The sequence below is a fragment of the Pagrus major genome, chromosome 10 (assembly GCF_040436345.1).
Source record: "Pagrus major chromosome 10, Pma_NU_1.0".
NCBI classification, from domain to species: Eukaryota; Metazoa; Chordata; class Actinopteri; order Spariformes; family Sparidae; genus Pagrus; species Pagrus major.
In genome coordinates, this window is record NC_133224.1 from 19290492 (window position 1) to 19306301 (window position 15810).

General features: G+C 43.2%; 1 protein-coding gene across 1 annotated transcript in view; it reads right to left on the reverse strand.

The window, feature by feature from the left end:
* Window positions 1-15810, reverse strand: part of fgf11a (fibroblast growth factor 11a) — a 96145-nt gene that overhangs the window by 26545 nt on the left and 53790 nt on the right. The window contains exons 2-3 of the mRNA XM_073475116.1: window positions 15006-15116; window positions 588-691 (exon numbers count right to left, since the gene is read on the reverse strand). Of these exons, the coding sequence (XP_073331217.1) occupies window positions 588-691; window positions 15006-15116 (215 nt within the window). The remainder of the gene's footprint in view (window positions 1-587; window positions 692-15005; window positions 15117-15810) is intronic.

Consider the following 15810-nt stretch of genomic DNA (forward strand, 5'->3'; position numbering starts at 1 on the left):
GAAAATTTAAAAAATGGCAAGATAGAACTTTTTAATGGATTTATTTAAAAAACAAATATTAATGGTCAATTTTTCTGGTTTAAATTGTTTTTCTTGACAATTAATGCAAAATGGAACCTGGGAAGAGACACGTTTTTATATTTTTTATACTATTAAACATGATTTTTTTGTGTATTACTTGTTTGTTCTGCAGATATCAACAGAGTGCGGTAGGTTACAGTGCAGATTTCAGCTCTAATATGAGAGTAAATAATAAATGCAGAGGGCCTATTTTGTTCTTGTGTGAATTAAGAGGCTATCACAGGTCAGTAATTCATCTAGGCGATGTCGCCACACGGACTGACTCGGAAAGCTTTCATGTAACTCCAGACATATTTCTGTATTACCTCCATTTCAACAAACACTACAGCGTCATTAAGAATGCATGTGTTGCTGTCACACGCGGCCTCTACGCTGTGTTTAATCAGCTAAGTACAAGAAAACACAGAGCCAGCGGTGAGGGTGGCAGTTTCTCAACCAGGACTCCTGTAATGAAAATCACAAATGAAAGTTTTTAAAGGCTTTGGGCATCACTGTGCTGACCGTACCGAAGTGTAGAGGTAGCCCTCGCTGTTCATGGCAACGTAGAGCCCTGTCTTGGTGCTCTGGATGGCCACTATCCTGAGCCCCACAGGAATCAAGTTGAACTGCACTGCAAAATAAAACAGAGAGGGGAGAAGCGGCGTTAGAGCAATCATTCTTTCTCCTAAACGCTCACAGTGCTTCCTCAAAGCATAAAAAGACAATTGCTTTTCAGCTGTCTCCTATTTCATCCACCCTGTTTTACAGTATATCTGTCCGAGGCGGGGGGGGGGAGGAAGTGTGTGAAAAAGGAGAGAGGGAGAGGCAGGGAAGGATTAGGAGAGGGAGATTTAGGAGGAATGAAGTGTGGTTGCCGGTACACCGGAGGTCAGACAAAGACGGGAGTGACAGTATGGAGAATTCCCCTGCTGGAGAGAGAGAGATAGAGAGAGCAGGGCTCAGCAGAGAGCTTTCAGAAATACAGTACATTAGAGGGGGGCATCTCCTGAGCCTGCTCTGAATTCATTTCCTCCGTCCCGACACAGTAAACAGCACTTTGTAATGCGGTTGGCTGGATCCCCTTCATATGGAACCTTGGATTTCTTATGTGCATAGCTCTCCATATAAACTAACTTCAACCTGGCCACTGGAGCGGCACTCACGCCGTGTGTTTGTGTGTTTGTATCAAGCGTGGAGCCTCCTGCATGGTCTTATCATTCGTTCTGGTGCTTTTCTGCTCACGCATTAGAATACATATCTGTTTCTGTGCTCGCCCGCTTATGTGCACGTGCTTTCCTCCGTATGCACATGTGTGTTTATCCGTCTCGGAGCACTCGAGTTATAAGATGTGACACGGTATGTTGAGTGATACTGACAAAATGGCCTCTGGCTGCCAGCTCCTCTGTGGTCACACTGACTGTACTGGTCATGATGACCAAACGCTACCATGACGAATCAAGTCCCTGAAGCGTTAGGATCGGATCTGGGGTGAGAGAGACAACTGAAACAGACAAGCTACAGGACTGAACACATAATTGTTGTGTGTATGGAATATTTGAACATTTTTGAACATTTCACAAATCCACAGCGATCTGGGGGCTTGGTGGACTCTCCTCACATGAGGGCTCCTCATATTTGGCCACCTTTTCCCCAGTCTGATGCACTGGCTCTCATGTATGTGTACTGGAACTTATGTACTGCAAATATTTATCTCTGGTGACTTCCTGGAATATTTTCATCTCTGAGGTAGTTAGACACATTTTAAATGTGTTATCTTTGTTTTTATTAGTGACCTTTAGAGATGTTGGTTGGTGTCTTTTTAAACTTTGAAGTGAGCAAATTCTCTATCCTTTTTCTTATGTAAATGTCTTGTAAATGTCAGTCTTGTGTAAAGCACTCTGAATTGCCTTGTTGTTAACAGGTGTCTTACGAAACAAACCTGCCTCGTCTGCTTCAAATCTTTTTGCTAAGCTAAGCTAATTGACCCCAGCTTTAGCTTCACAGCAAATTCGGACACATAACGTGTTGCCAGTCTTGGTAGAAAAAAAAACCACATAGGTCGACTGTAAAAGCAGCATATTACAAACTACATTGATGTTTCTTTTTCGGCTGCGACCTCTAGTGGAAGTGCTAATTATGACAGCAGCAAAGGAGGAAGTCAGGTGAAGTACAGAGCAATATAAATGTCCGTAAATGGAGGAGGTGGGGGTGAATGAATGGTAAAATAAGCACAGGACTTCCATCCAGGAGATTGCTGTTCTGTCCGTGAAACCAAAAGTCAGTGGTAAGTTATTACAACTAATGTAACCTAACTTTCCTATAGTACCACAGTTATCTTAACCCAAACCACAATGTTTTCCTAAACCTAACCAAGTAGTTTGTTTGTTTTTTTGCCTAAACCTCAGCGGTTGGGTTGTTTTGGTAAAGGTGATATATGTAGCATTGGTAGTCACTGGCTATCAAACTGTTCAGTTGTTTAGGTACAAGGATGTGTTGGAGAGTTGTATCAATCTTTGTGTCTATCATCAATTCTCAACAAAAAAATATGTTTTTCTGAAAATGTTTGAACTATTTCATAAATTCCTTTAAAGGGATGTTGACCTATTCCTTTAAAATGTTGGGTTGAGCATGATATTAGCGATAATTATTTAAGGAATAGTTTGACAAAATAAATTACCTTAATTTAAGCTCCCCTCACAAGCTTCTTCTGGAGCTTTCAATGTCACATGCTCTTCAGGATGGAGCACCCCACTGAGCAGCAGCTACTGTTTGGGTTAAGATATCTGCCAATGAAGAAGTCTGAAGATCAGTTCTATTTGATCCTTTTTAGTTCCAACATAATGCCTCACAACCTGTGCTTATCTTGCTCAAGTCATATTTGCACAAATCCGACAAAATTAAACATTAAACAATTTGCCGCCAGCACTTTGGAAAGTCACTAGCAGATAAGGCCGTCTGGGGATCAGCCTTTGTTTAAATTCTGGTCAGAAATACCAAAACCACCGTCAGCGTGATGCAAGTTCTTTTTTTTTTTTGTTTTCATTGACATATTACAAGTGTGCGTTATGAAGTGACAGCGTGGCTGTCAAAATGACGGATTTCTCTCACGGGTGAAAAATGAAGTCTCAGGAGCATGTTTGAGATTCATGGAGCCATTAGCTGCTATTAAACAAATCAATTTCGAATCAAAAGTTCTGCCAACATAATGGATGGAAGTGAAGTTATCAGGTGGAGATAGAAAGTCAACGCTGGCCATGATGGAAGAACAAAAAAACCTATAGGACTATTTTTGATGAATATTGAGTTCTGAAGTTGTGAATTATTTATTTATGTTATATTTTGTGTGTGTTCTTCCACATGTAGTTGAGGAAAACTTTCAGTGTTTTGCCAAGAAAGATGAAAGATGTTACTGTATCTTATCCACTTCCACCACTTATGTATAACTGAAACAAAACCCAGCACAGATAGTGATGTGTGTCCAGTTTCAGAGTGCAAATGTAGGCAATGAGAACTGCACATGCCACCCCCCCCTCTTTCTCTCTCTCTATCTTCTGGGCCCTGCTTCTATTTGCTCGATCGATCCCTGCATCTCAAATAGTCGGTTTCGCAAATGAACAAGGTGTCACCAAAGACCACAGCCGGGATGACAAATAGAGCAGGACACACACTCACACACACAAACACACACCACCTCCCTCCTTCTTGCCCTCCTCCTTCCTTTCACTGTCGTTTCTCACTCTCCTACATACACCAGCAGCCTCACCGTGGTGTTGATGACCCCACGTAACCTGCGGCACATTGCGACACACGTGGAAATAAAAAGCACCACCAACACATGCATGAAGGTTCCGCTTGAATGCTGCTATATCAAGAGTGTAAGCTAACATTAGCAGCTCCGTCCTGTTGGATTTGGGAAACTCACATGAGAAAAAGTATTACATTCACAAAACAAATGAGTTTGTCCTCATCCCAAAAACCTTAAAACATTAAAAGTGAAACCAACTTTTTATAATTAGCTAAATGAAGCATAAACCTTCTGTCTTGCTTGTCCATGTAGGCTAGATGCTAATGATCCAAACAAGTTGTGAAAAAGTCTAATCACATTCACACTAGGCCTAAAACATTACAATGAACTACACCACAATGCAAGTGAAAAACTGCTTTTTTTAATTTTGATGTCTTCTACTAACTACATGCAACATCCTCTGGTAAGGTTGCAAACTTTAAGGACCTATAGGACCTTTAGCTTTTAGCCTTTAGCATTTTAGCCTGAATGTAGCATAAGTGCATAAGACCCTCTAACAGGGTTCTTGTTTTAATACTGGCTAGCTGGAAACATAAAAAAAAAAAAAAGTCAGCCAAAGAAAATGTTGTCAATGTGGACTGAATAAATGAATGCTGGAGTCTTTGTTTACTTGTTTCAGCGGCGGCATTGCTTAGCATCGTACATTTAGCAGCCGCCATCTTGACTCTCTCGACTAGCCTAGTAGCCTACCTGCTTCACAACAGTGCCGCCCAGTGTTATAAAGTAGCAGAAACATGAATGCTGGAACCACAACACAACTCATTAACTCACTAGTGTTAGCTTAATCAGCTAGCCTGCTACAGCTCATGAAATCTGCTGGCAAAATAGACGTCAGAGGCCAGAAAAGAGAAGCCTGCTTTTGTCTAAAATCAAGGATCCACAATTGTTTCAATACTTTCTAAGAATTTTGAGCAGTAAATCTGCAAACATTATTGCAAACTCTGCGAGAATGGAAAGCTTGACCATAGCAACAATAACAGGCTTAGCAAATGGACAATTATTTCCTACTTCTCACCCTCTCTTTATTGTCTTTCTTTCTTCCATCCCTCTCTTCCTCTCCCTCTCTCTGTATCTATATTTATTTCCCCTCTCAAGAAAGACTTTGCTTCCTCAATCAAAAAGAGCCTCTGTTATCAAATGGATCACATAACTTTATGCCGGGATAATAGAGGCCTCCCATCTCTGTTTTGTTTTCCCTTTTCCCTCATCACCCTCTCTCTCCCTCCCTCCGTCCTTCCATTTGACTCGCTTTTTTTCTCCGCAACTCACAGAGGAGGTCGCCGGATTAATCAAAAGTCTTTTGAGGGAGAGACGGAGGGAGGGAAAAGGAGAGGAGGGGAGGGAAATGAAGGGGGAGGGAGGAGGGTGTTGCCAAATCAATCCCACAAGTCAATTTGAGGCTTGAGATCTTCTACACAATAAATAAACAAGGAGAAAGTGGAGATGGGAAGGGGGGGGCAGGCGGTAGCAGGACACAGAGTTAAGCTGTGCAGAGGGCATCTGCAGGCCTGCACACTGTGCTGCCGCTCTGCAGTGCTGTATTGTGCAGCCCAGTGGAATGAGAAGAGGATTACAGTCATCTGTGAGAAGTCACATAGAGTTTAACTTCTGGACAGGCACCGGCGTCCTTTATTCTATTTCCTGTTTGAAGGAAGCTGACTTAAGCAAAGAATTATGATGTAACATTAACGAGGCTCATTCCTGGATTTTCTCTAAATTGTTTTTCCACTAACGTAAGATAAGCGAAGTAACTGGACTCGCTGGGATCAAGCATCACGGTCACTGATGGGTTTTTGGCGATTGAAACACTGTTGTCAGCAGTTCAGACAGGCTGAACATAGTGAGAGTCCATATTTCCTCTTTTTAACTACATGATGACAAACACTCACAGTTGCAGTAGTAACCATGACCCAGTTCCATACTGCATGCTAATATTATACCATGTGTGCTATATGCTAACTATATACAACTACTCAACACTCACTGTATTTGCATTTACTATACAAGAAATTCATGTGTCTTGCCATATGTACTCTGTAGTCATTACTACATTATTACATAAGTACTCAGTAGTCATTACTACATTATTACCTGAATACTCAGTAGTCATTACTAAATTATTACCTGAGTACTCAGTAGTCATTACTACATTATTACATAAGTACTCAGTAGTCATTACTACATTATTACATAAGTACTCAGTAGTCATTACTACAGTATTACCTGAGTACTCTGTGGTCATTACTACATTATTGCCTGAGTACTCAGTACTCATTACTACATTATTACCCAAGTACTCAGTGGTCATTACTACATTATTACCCGAGTACTGAGTAGTCTTTATTACATTATTACATTATACATGGTAAATGTAACAAATATGTTCCCTGGTAAACTCTATAAACAGATATATACATATAAATGGGGTTATGAGCCATTTGCAGTCCGAGTAGTAGTGACCAATCACATTTGAGTGTGCTTTGGATGCATGCAGGTGAAGAGGAGAGCAAAAGAGGCTGAATGCTTTGGCCTAAATGTCATCGTGGAACCCATCGGCTATCGTCTGGCTACCATTTAGCTTTTTAAAACCTATCCCCTTTCATATGCAGATATCTGTTTATGGAGATGAGTGTCAAGTTGCGAATGGGACTGTAAACAAAGACCGTCGCACAGAGGAGGAAGTCTTGGCCTGGATATCCATCATCAGAAGGCTAAATCATTGTCAGACAATAGCCAATGGTTCCCAGATTGGAGCCCCAAGCCCTGTCTGTGGTTCAGTTCAGGCCTCGGACCTCTCTCCCTCTTGTTTCCCGTCTCTCTCCACACGGCTGATTGCTTTGGCGGTAACATTCGACAGTTCTGGTGTTTACTAGATGTCCATCTCAAGATCATTATGCTAACGGTTCATATTAATTACACTTACTTGAATAACTGTGGTTCAAAGAACTTAAAACAACATCTACATCCAACAACAAGACAGACTACAGCGCTGGGATCAGTTCAATGACACTGGAATTAATTTAGCTGTTGAAAACGAGTTGATTTGCATCGGCAACAAACGAGACGGCGCCTCTCCATTCACACTCTGTCATTTGCGTTGTAAAAAATGAGCTTTAAAGACTCAATAGTAGATTAAATGACTTGTAGCTAAGCTTCACGCCTGATTTCCCTCGTGGTCGATGGCTCTGATGACAAGACAACTACCTCCACTCTCCTGTTATTTAACTTCCACCTCTTCCCCCAGGCTTTCCTCTCCATAACTGATTTCTCTCCGCCTTTATCTGTCTTCCTTTCAGTCCATCTGTCTTTCCCCCTTCTCCTCTTTCTCCTCTCTTTCCCTGGTGCTTTCTGTCTTTTCACCCCGCCTTGTCATGAATTAACAACCTTTTTCTTATCTCGCACTGTGTTCTTTTAAACATCTCTCCATTTTTCTTCCTTATTTGTTCCCTTTCGGTTCCCTCGTGGCCTGCTGTCGTTCTCTCCGTCCTGTGAAACCAATACTCTCCCGTCGGCGTCCATTCATCTTTGTCCTATTTTACCCCGCAGCCTTCTCCCGGCTGTCTCTTCATCACTCTCTCTTCTCGTCTCTGCCTCCCCTTCTTTTGTATCTTCTCCCTTCGCTTCCCCCTCGTTTGGTATTCTTCACGCTCTTCTTCTCATCCTCGCCATCCCGCTCGGGTACTCTTTCTACCTTGTCTCCTCATCTGGCTGAGGGGAGCTTTTTGCTTTCGATGTTCACATTTCTTCCTCCTTGAACGCCGCGGCTCTCACGCAGAGCCAAGTCTCTCTCATCTGTCTTTCAAGTCTTTGAATTTTTTTTCCCTCTCTCTGCCCTCTGCGAAGAACTGTTATCGAGCACTGGGGAAAGTTAGACGGAGAGAAAAAGGAGACTTGAGATAAGTCAAATTTTCCCTCCAACAGTGGGAGATGGTAATTACAGTGGATAAAAGTCGGGGGATCAGGCTCTTCCTTATGGCTCTCCGATGTACACACTGAGAGTCAATAGCTTTCATCCATCTCTGTCTCTCTCTCCACTTCCCTTTCCCCCTTTTTTCTCTTCTTCTCTTGTTGTCTGACAAGCTGTCGGTCTTCCTGTCTGATCCTCTCCAAGAAACAGAATTCAGAAAGAGACTAAATCCAGTGGCAATCACAGCAGCAGCTCCATCCATCACCCCGTATTCAACTACAAGCACTGTGTGTATTTTTTAATCTCCCTTCAGCTCCTTTGAGATCTGTTTCCCTCTCTGTCTGTCTGTCTGTCTGTTTTCTTTTTTTCTTTCCATCTCTTAAGTGACAGAACCCTCCAAACCTCTGTTCTGTCCCTGCCTCGCTCCTGTTGCTGTCACTTTATCTGCGGTTTTCTCTCATGTTTGTTTTAATAACCCCGTATGTAGCGCTATCACACACCGGCACAGCCGGCAGAAAAAAAAAATATTGGCATTGTACCTCTCAGCAAACCTTGGATATGTTAAATTTGTATCGTTCATACGTTTCCTATCAACACTTGTACAAGACATATCATATCACTTTCACTTTACATGTATATGAGCTGAGTTCAGTGCCAAGAGCGGGGAGGGGATGGTGGCTTGTACGAATGGGACGAGCAAGGGACCACTGTTTGAGATGGTGTTTCAACATTTGTAAGCGTGAAACCCGCTGGATATCTTTTACAAGACGTCGGGATATTTTCCAGCCGTGTTTGTGGCAACGAAACCGCCGATTTTTGACGAGACTTTGGGACAATATGCAGCAGACAGTTGGGTATTCTACAAATGCAATTTCTGTATTTTTGTAGCTTTGTCTTCTGTCTTTTTGGTGGTTTGTAGTGGCCGTCGGTCACCTGGGAAACTATTATGTTGCGTTGCAGAAAGCTGATTGGTGCACAGACCAGCATCACTGTCCATCAAGACCCTCAATAAATAACTAAGTATATTTTTCCCCCAAAATATTATATTTGATTATTTTTATATATTCATCAACATTTAATGTTATTGAGAAAAACTTATTACTACTTATTAATGTCTATTTCTTGTATTTATATATGGTGCATGGAATTTAATGTTTTCTAAAGCATACTACACTATTTTAGGATTCTTAACTGTGAGCAGCAGCTGTTAAAGTTGCTCTGTCAGGCAGTCAGTCTATAAAAATGTCCCCTTGGAGGCTGAAATTTGTCATGGAGGTCTACTGTGTGTGAGTGTGTTTCTTCCCTGTCCCTCCATTTTAGCCCTGCCCCGTTTCATGACTCATGAACTATTCGCCATACACTCCTGTTGACTAAAAACTCACCAGAGTTCCTTTGTCATTGCTCTGTACCCTCCATCAATTGATTAGTCAACAAAAATCTATCCATTCATTGGTCCATGAAGCTGTGTCCACCCTTTGGCAACCACAACTTTCTCAGAGGCTCAAATTTGTCACGGAGGTCATTTGTTTGTGAGGTTGTGAACGCATGAACGCCTGGATGCCTGTGCGTACCTGGTCAGTTATTGTGAATCCATGCCTGTTTTCAGCAGGTTTTACTTCCTGTACCCTGCTATCATTTCCACTGATTACACTGAAAGTCAGAGAATAGCTCAAATTAAAGCCACAATGTGCAGATTTTGAGAATCCCTTACTGTAGGCCGCCCAGCGGAAACATCAGAAGACACTTTGGCAGACTGCTTATGCTCTCAGAGTAATTTAAAATATGCTAAATCATGTTAAAATTCTACACTTAAATGGCTGAAATCACTTGCAGACCGTGTGACTGATGGAAATAAAAGCAGACACTATGACTTAATATTTAATGTTACTTTAAGCTATTAAAGTGCACTGAAATGAACGGAAACGTATGGCTATCAGAAGTTACGAAACTGAATTAAAATTCTAAAAGTCTATATAGTTATGTTGGGAAACGGGAAATGTTATGCAGAAAGAATAAGTGATTCACACTAAGTGGCTAAAACGTGCAAAAAAACACCGGTATAGTCCTTTAAGAGCACCGATAAATAGATAATAAATCTCGGATCCCTCGTCATCCTCCCTCCTCTCTCCTGCCTTCATTCCTCTTCCAGCTTCATTACATAACAGCTCAGAAGAGCCAAGAACAGAGAAGGAGAGCGGAGCAGGGCGGGAGGAGGGGGTGGCAGCTCCTCTGACCTCCCACCAGAGGGGGGAGACACAGTGATTGAGGAGACATCAGCTGTGTGCCAGCTGCTCCTCCTGCCTGCCCCCCCTCCTCCTCTCTGTCGTCCTCACGTTTTCCCCCTCCCTCTCTCTCCCTCTCTCTTCCTCTCTCTTCCTCTGCCAGCCCGTCTTGTCTCGCTGGCTCAGTTTTCTCTGGCGTGTTCCACTGTGCCCTCTTTCTCTTTTCTCTCCACTTCTCTGATCCTCTTATTCTCCGTTTCCTCCCTTTTGTCGCTTTTTTTTTTTGCTTTAATATACAGCCACTTCCAGCTTTAGTGACAACTTCCCTCCATCGCCTAGTTATGGAAGCCCTGAGGGAACTTGGAAGGGGAAAAAAAGCGATAAAAGGATTGCGAGGCCATACAAAAGCCACGCTCGTCACTTTTTGTTCTGCAACGTCCCCTCAGGGCTTCCGTACCTCCTTCCCACTTTTGTCCCTACACCAACCTTTTCCCTTCTGTCCAGGAGAACCAGGTGAAGGCGGCCGCTGTGAAGCCTGGTAGTCCAGGAAGAGAGGGGGCAAGAGGTAGCCAGAGAGGCAGCCCATGCTCCCTCCTGCTTCCTGGAGGTCGCTGGTTCTGTGTTATTACACCGGGTCACGACGGGTCACAGGTGTAAAGGAGCATGAGAAGCAAAGGGGGCGGTGAAAAAACAGGGGGTGAAGGTAGAAAGGGAGGAGAGGTCCTTTAAAGGTCAACCGTACGTTGGAGAGTTTTTCAGCACTGTGCCTGAAAAAGTGGGTTTTGCATGTGTTTGTGTGCAGCTTCAGAGGACGCACCGGCGTATCACTCAATCAGTACAGTTAGCCAAGAACTCCATCAGGACAGCGGCCTCAGATATGAATCACACCGCTGCTCCTTTAATTATTTATCCTTTATGCTGCTGATTTGGCCCTTTTTTTGGGGTTTTCTTGGCGAACGCTGCAGCCGGTTATAAAACTGCTGCACGCACACGGATACACACACTTTGAGGAGATGAGGAGGGAGTGAAAGGTGACCCCAATAATATGCTGTTTGGATCAGAACAGAAAGATACATGTAAATGCACTATTATGCAAAATATCCACTGGCCCAGGTTTGAACCCTCACAGTCTCTAAAGGGTAACGCCACCAATTTTACACATGAAAGTGTGTTTACAGGTCTTGGGGAGTACTACTGCATATGTGAAGAAGGTAGAATAAAGTCTTTTGTGGCTCCAGACGAAGCTGCACATAACTTGATTAGTTGCCTCTAGTGATGTCACTCAGTGGAATTGCATTGTGGGTAATGTAGGCGCCCAGGTTTCGAAAAGCAGTCCACTCTGTCCAGGTCTCTCACTGCATCAGAGATATCACCTAACTTCACTTCTAACTTCATGCATTCTTCTTCTTTTTCAAATCCTGGTGCCTGCATTACCCATAATGCAACTTGACCACTGAGTGACAGCACTGGAGGCAATGTATCAGATTACATGCAGCTTCCTCAGGAGCCACAAAAAAGTACATTTGTAAATACATTTTAATGTGTAATATTTGGTGGAGTTACCCTTTAATTATGAGAACCCAAGTTGTAATAAATTAACGTTTTCCTTTCATACTAATCTTGTAAAATGATTCATGTTAGATGTCAGGGGAAACCATGAGACAGAGATGTGTGTTAATAACTACGGTGGACGGCTGGATTATGAACAGGAAAACAAGTAACTCCCCCTGGAGGCCACAGACCTCCGAGGATTAAAAAAGTTCACTGTGTGGAAATTGGTTTATGGTAATGTGATTAATCATACCTTTATATGGGAGAACCATAAAAGCACCATTTAAGTGTAATATCAACTGACATAAGTGCCTGTTTTATTGCCTCGTCCAGACCCTGTCTTGAAGCGGCACGCGTCTTGTTTTAAGAGCTACATTTAAGCTGATGCTTTGCTTATTTTTACCCCGTGGTCAGTGGTCAGGGATGCTTATCAAGATTGTGCGTACAGTTTGTACACACGTACATGATCTATATTGGCTGTACAAAGCAACAAAAGAGAGATTTTAGCTACGACTGAGACGGAGTGCAACAGAAAAGCTGTCCCGGCCAGTTTGCATTACACTGAAAAGTCTGTACTCCCAAGGAGGCTGCTGCTGTAAGCCTGACAGTCAGTGTGTTACAGTACATGCTAACACAGCTATTTCTGCCCCTTTCAATATTCTGTGCAGCCAGATGATTGTGCCGCTGATTGATGCTCACTCACAATGATGTCAATCACTCAACGATTCCTGTGTGGATGCATAAATAATGGGACATGGGGGGAAAAAAGTGCACAATTTAGGAGTTTTACAGGACTCACCCGTCAACCTCCCACACACCGTCCCCTGAGACCGCAAAGAGCCCAGGACAGCATTAAACCAGATCCCCCGGATTGATGGAATTATAGCTGTTATAAAATGAACCATGAGTCAAGCCCACGCAAACACTTTGCGGGGTGACCTCCACTGTTAAATACCCCGACACCAGGAGCGCCGTTACGCAACAGCAGTCTTTACATCCGTCTGGAAAAAGAGCCCCGCTCGCCTTCGGATGTGCCCTACAGTGTGATTTGATTAATATTTCAGATCGGACATGAGAATGTTCGGAGTTCAAAGTGCAGCGGTGTTTGTCTCGGTGTGGGTGAGCCGTTACATAAGAGGGAGAGGAGGGAGCAGGTCTGATCAGTTACTGTGGCGCTTTCTGGAGGTGTTCAGGGTCTAATTTAACCAAACAGATGTTGGAGGACTCTCTCGCAAGTGTTCCCAATAGTCCTGGATTTGTTTTTCTCATGGGATTGCTATTCCTAAAATCTTGAAACTGTCTTCTTTTAGTCCGTGCCCAAACACTGCTTCAAGTTTCTATGCCTATGTGACATAAAACGTGCTGTTAAATTTTCTTTCCCGGATAAATGCCAAGGGAAAAGCGCACAATAAATGCCTCAAGGTTAAATCTGGGTTGTTCAAGCCTGGTAACACTGCTGTTGCCACACAAACTCGGACAACTCAATGAAATGCTGAAATACAAACTTTACACAGGGAACTACAACTGAGAAGTGTAATTTTCCCCCCCGGCTCTCTGTAGACTGTAAATCCAAAATTGTGCTAGCTTCATGTTTTCCATCCAAAGTGTTGTTTTGACAGAAAAAAACGCTGTGTTGCCACGTCAGGGATATCCTACAATACAGTATTGATCTCTCCGGGAGGGTTGGAGGGCATCCAGGGACTCTGGGGATCATGTGTTATGATGCTTTTGGTCAGTCATCACCCGGGTGATGACCCCGTGCAGGGTGAGGGGTGTGTTTTCATGGTCGTGGTGTTGGTGTGTGTACGTTTGGAGACTCAACACCAGAGGACGACAGCAGGTTTTTGTGCTAATGAGCAGAGCGGCTACTCTGGTCTTGATCCAGATTATTTGAAAAATGCTGCAGTTACAGCTGAGTGCATAAAGTCACCCTAAACACTGCACTATGAATGTGAGATCTTGAGGACGGAATATGGAAGCCTGTTAATGAAATTTCTCATCAGCCTCAGCTGTACTGCGTTTATTGCTAATTAGCACGTTAGCATAGTGTCCAAACTAAGATGGCAAACATGGTAAATATAACCTGCTTAACATTAGCGTGTTAGCATTGTCACTTCGACAATGATGGCATGTTGCCGTTGGATTTAGCTCAGAGCACTGCTGCACAGAAGCTATGCTAGCATGGCTATAGACAATTAAACACTACTAGACTGAAAACAATACACACAGTGGCAGCTACTACCTTGAAATCGCCTTATTCTAAACCCCCATGATACTTTGCACGAATTATAGGTGTGACTTCCGGCGCATCCAGATGCAGATCCACGTCACTGAGTTGGAACAGGCGTTTCCCATGGTAACAGGACACTAAACCTCTTCCTTTTTTTGTTTTTAAAGAATTTTTTGGCACTTTCATGGCCTTTTATTGACAGGACAGCTTGAGAGATGACAGGAAATGGGATAAGAGAGATGGGGAATGACATGCATCAAAGGGCCGCAGGTCGGACCAGAGCCCTGGGCTACTGGGGTGCTCCCTTAAACCTCTTTCTTAAAGTGACTGATACAATATACATTCATGAAGATCAAGCTAGCTAAATTGGCTAATGATGAAGCGTGTGATGCTATTGGCAAATTGAAAAACTCTCAAGCGTACTAATACCTACACAGAGATAAAGTCAGTCAGGTTTTGTTTAAGGATGGTACCTTCTGTAACTAAAAGCAGACATGGAGCCGAGTCAGAGCCTGTCAGTATCACATCACAAAACTGGAGTACTTGCATGAATATTCAAGAACATGAAAACTACAATTGGCAGCAGAAGACACCATCAAGCTCCAGATTGTTGTGATTTAAATAAAATGGAGCCTGAATTTACACGTTCTGAATTTACAGCAGGTCTGCAAATATCCAGTAAAGATTCAGTAGCGATCGCAACATTATACTCACTTCAGTGCCTGAGTTAAGCAGGGATGTTGAGAACATCTTCTAACACTGGCTGCTTAAAATACATCCGCCATTGGGAGGTCACACGCTGTATTGAGTTACTCATAGACACACGAGGTTCTTCACTTAAAGGTAAGAATGACTGTAAGTAAAAAAAAACAATGTAAAACATGTATCTGAAAAGCTCGATGTGTGCCAGGCTCCTGCCGTGATATATTACATAACGTGAACAAATCCCATTTAGCTGGCGTTCGCCCAGTGCACCTCGCCAAGTGTGCATACATTTTCAGCCTGATTGATTCAAGTGTGAATCAACCCAGAAAGCATGACAGTGTTATTGTGCATTCACGTGCTGTCGAGAAGTTATATGACCGTCTTACCAGGAAGTCCCCTTTTTAAATGTCCTTTGGCAGGGACGCCGGGGAAACTCCCAGTGGTGTATGCACTGGCAACGCTATGAAATACGCACCTCTTTTAAACTGCCTGACAACATCTCCGTGAGTCTGATTGTTCACTTACAGAAGGAGCTGCTTTCGTCCTTTGTGCCTTCCATGGTGCCATCCGGCAGCATCTGGAGGTAGAAGCCGTGTCTGCAGTAAAGCCGCGTGACGATGCCCTTCAGCTGGGGCTCTGCAGAGCAAACACAGGGTTAAACACACGTCAGCGTCCGGCAACACACACACACACACACACACGGACACTTATCAGTGCACATATATTAATGTGCACGCCTACCTATGAGCATGCACATTGACTAAACAAGAGGCAGGTCTTGATATTTACACAGAGAAATAGTCAAACAGTGAAGTGTGTGTGTGTGTGTGTGTGTGTGTGTGTGTGTGTGTGTGTGTGTGTGTGTGTGTGTGTGTGTGTGTGTGTGTGTGACTGTGTGACTGTGGCCTTCAGCAGGATTGATGGGACCCTGGTGTCTGCTGAAAAAACGCATCTTTCACAGACAGGTTCAAGTGAGGTAGGCAAGATGTTCATTCTGTGTATGTGTGACTTTGTGTGTGTGTGTGTGTGTGTGTGTGTGTTTACACCCAGGAATGTGTGTGTGGGTGCTAATAGCAGCTGCCTAGACTCTACAAAAGGCCAAACACTTCAAACATTAACCAGCCGCCTTGTCTGAACTGGCTGTTCACACACAAGTCCAAACATTAAAATTTCAGTTAATTAGGATGGATGTTAGTGCTAAGATAGTGGCACGATGGGATGCTAACTGCTTAGCTACATGCTACTAATAATGTGTATCGTAGTGTCAGCGAGCTAATGTGTCTTGAAGTTAGCCTGTGTGACTAGGCTAATAGATAATTCTAAACCCTTT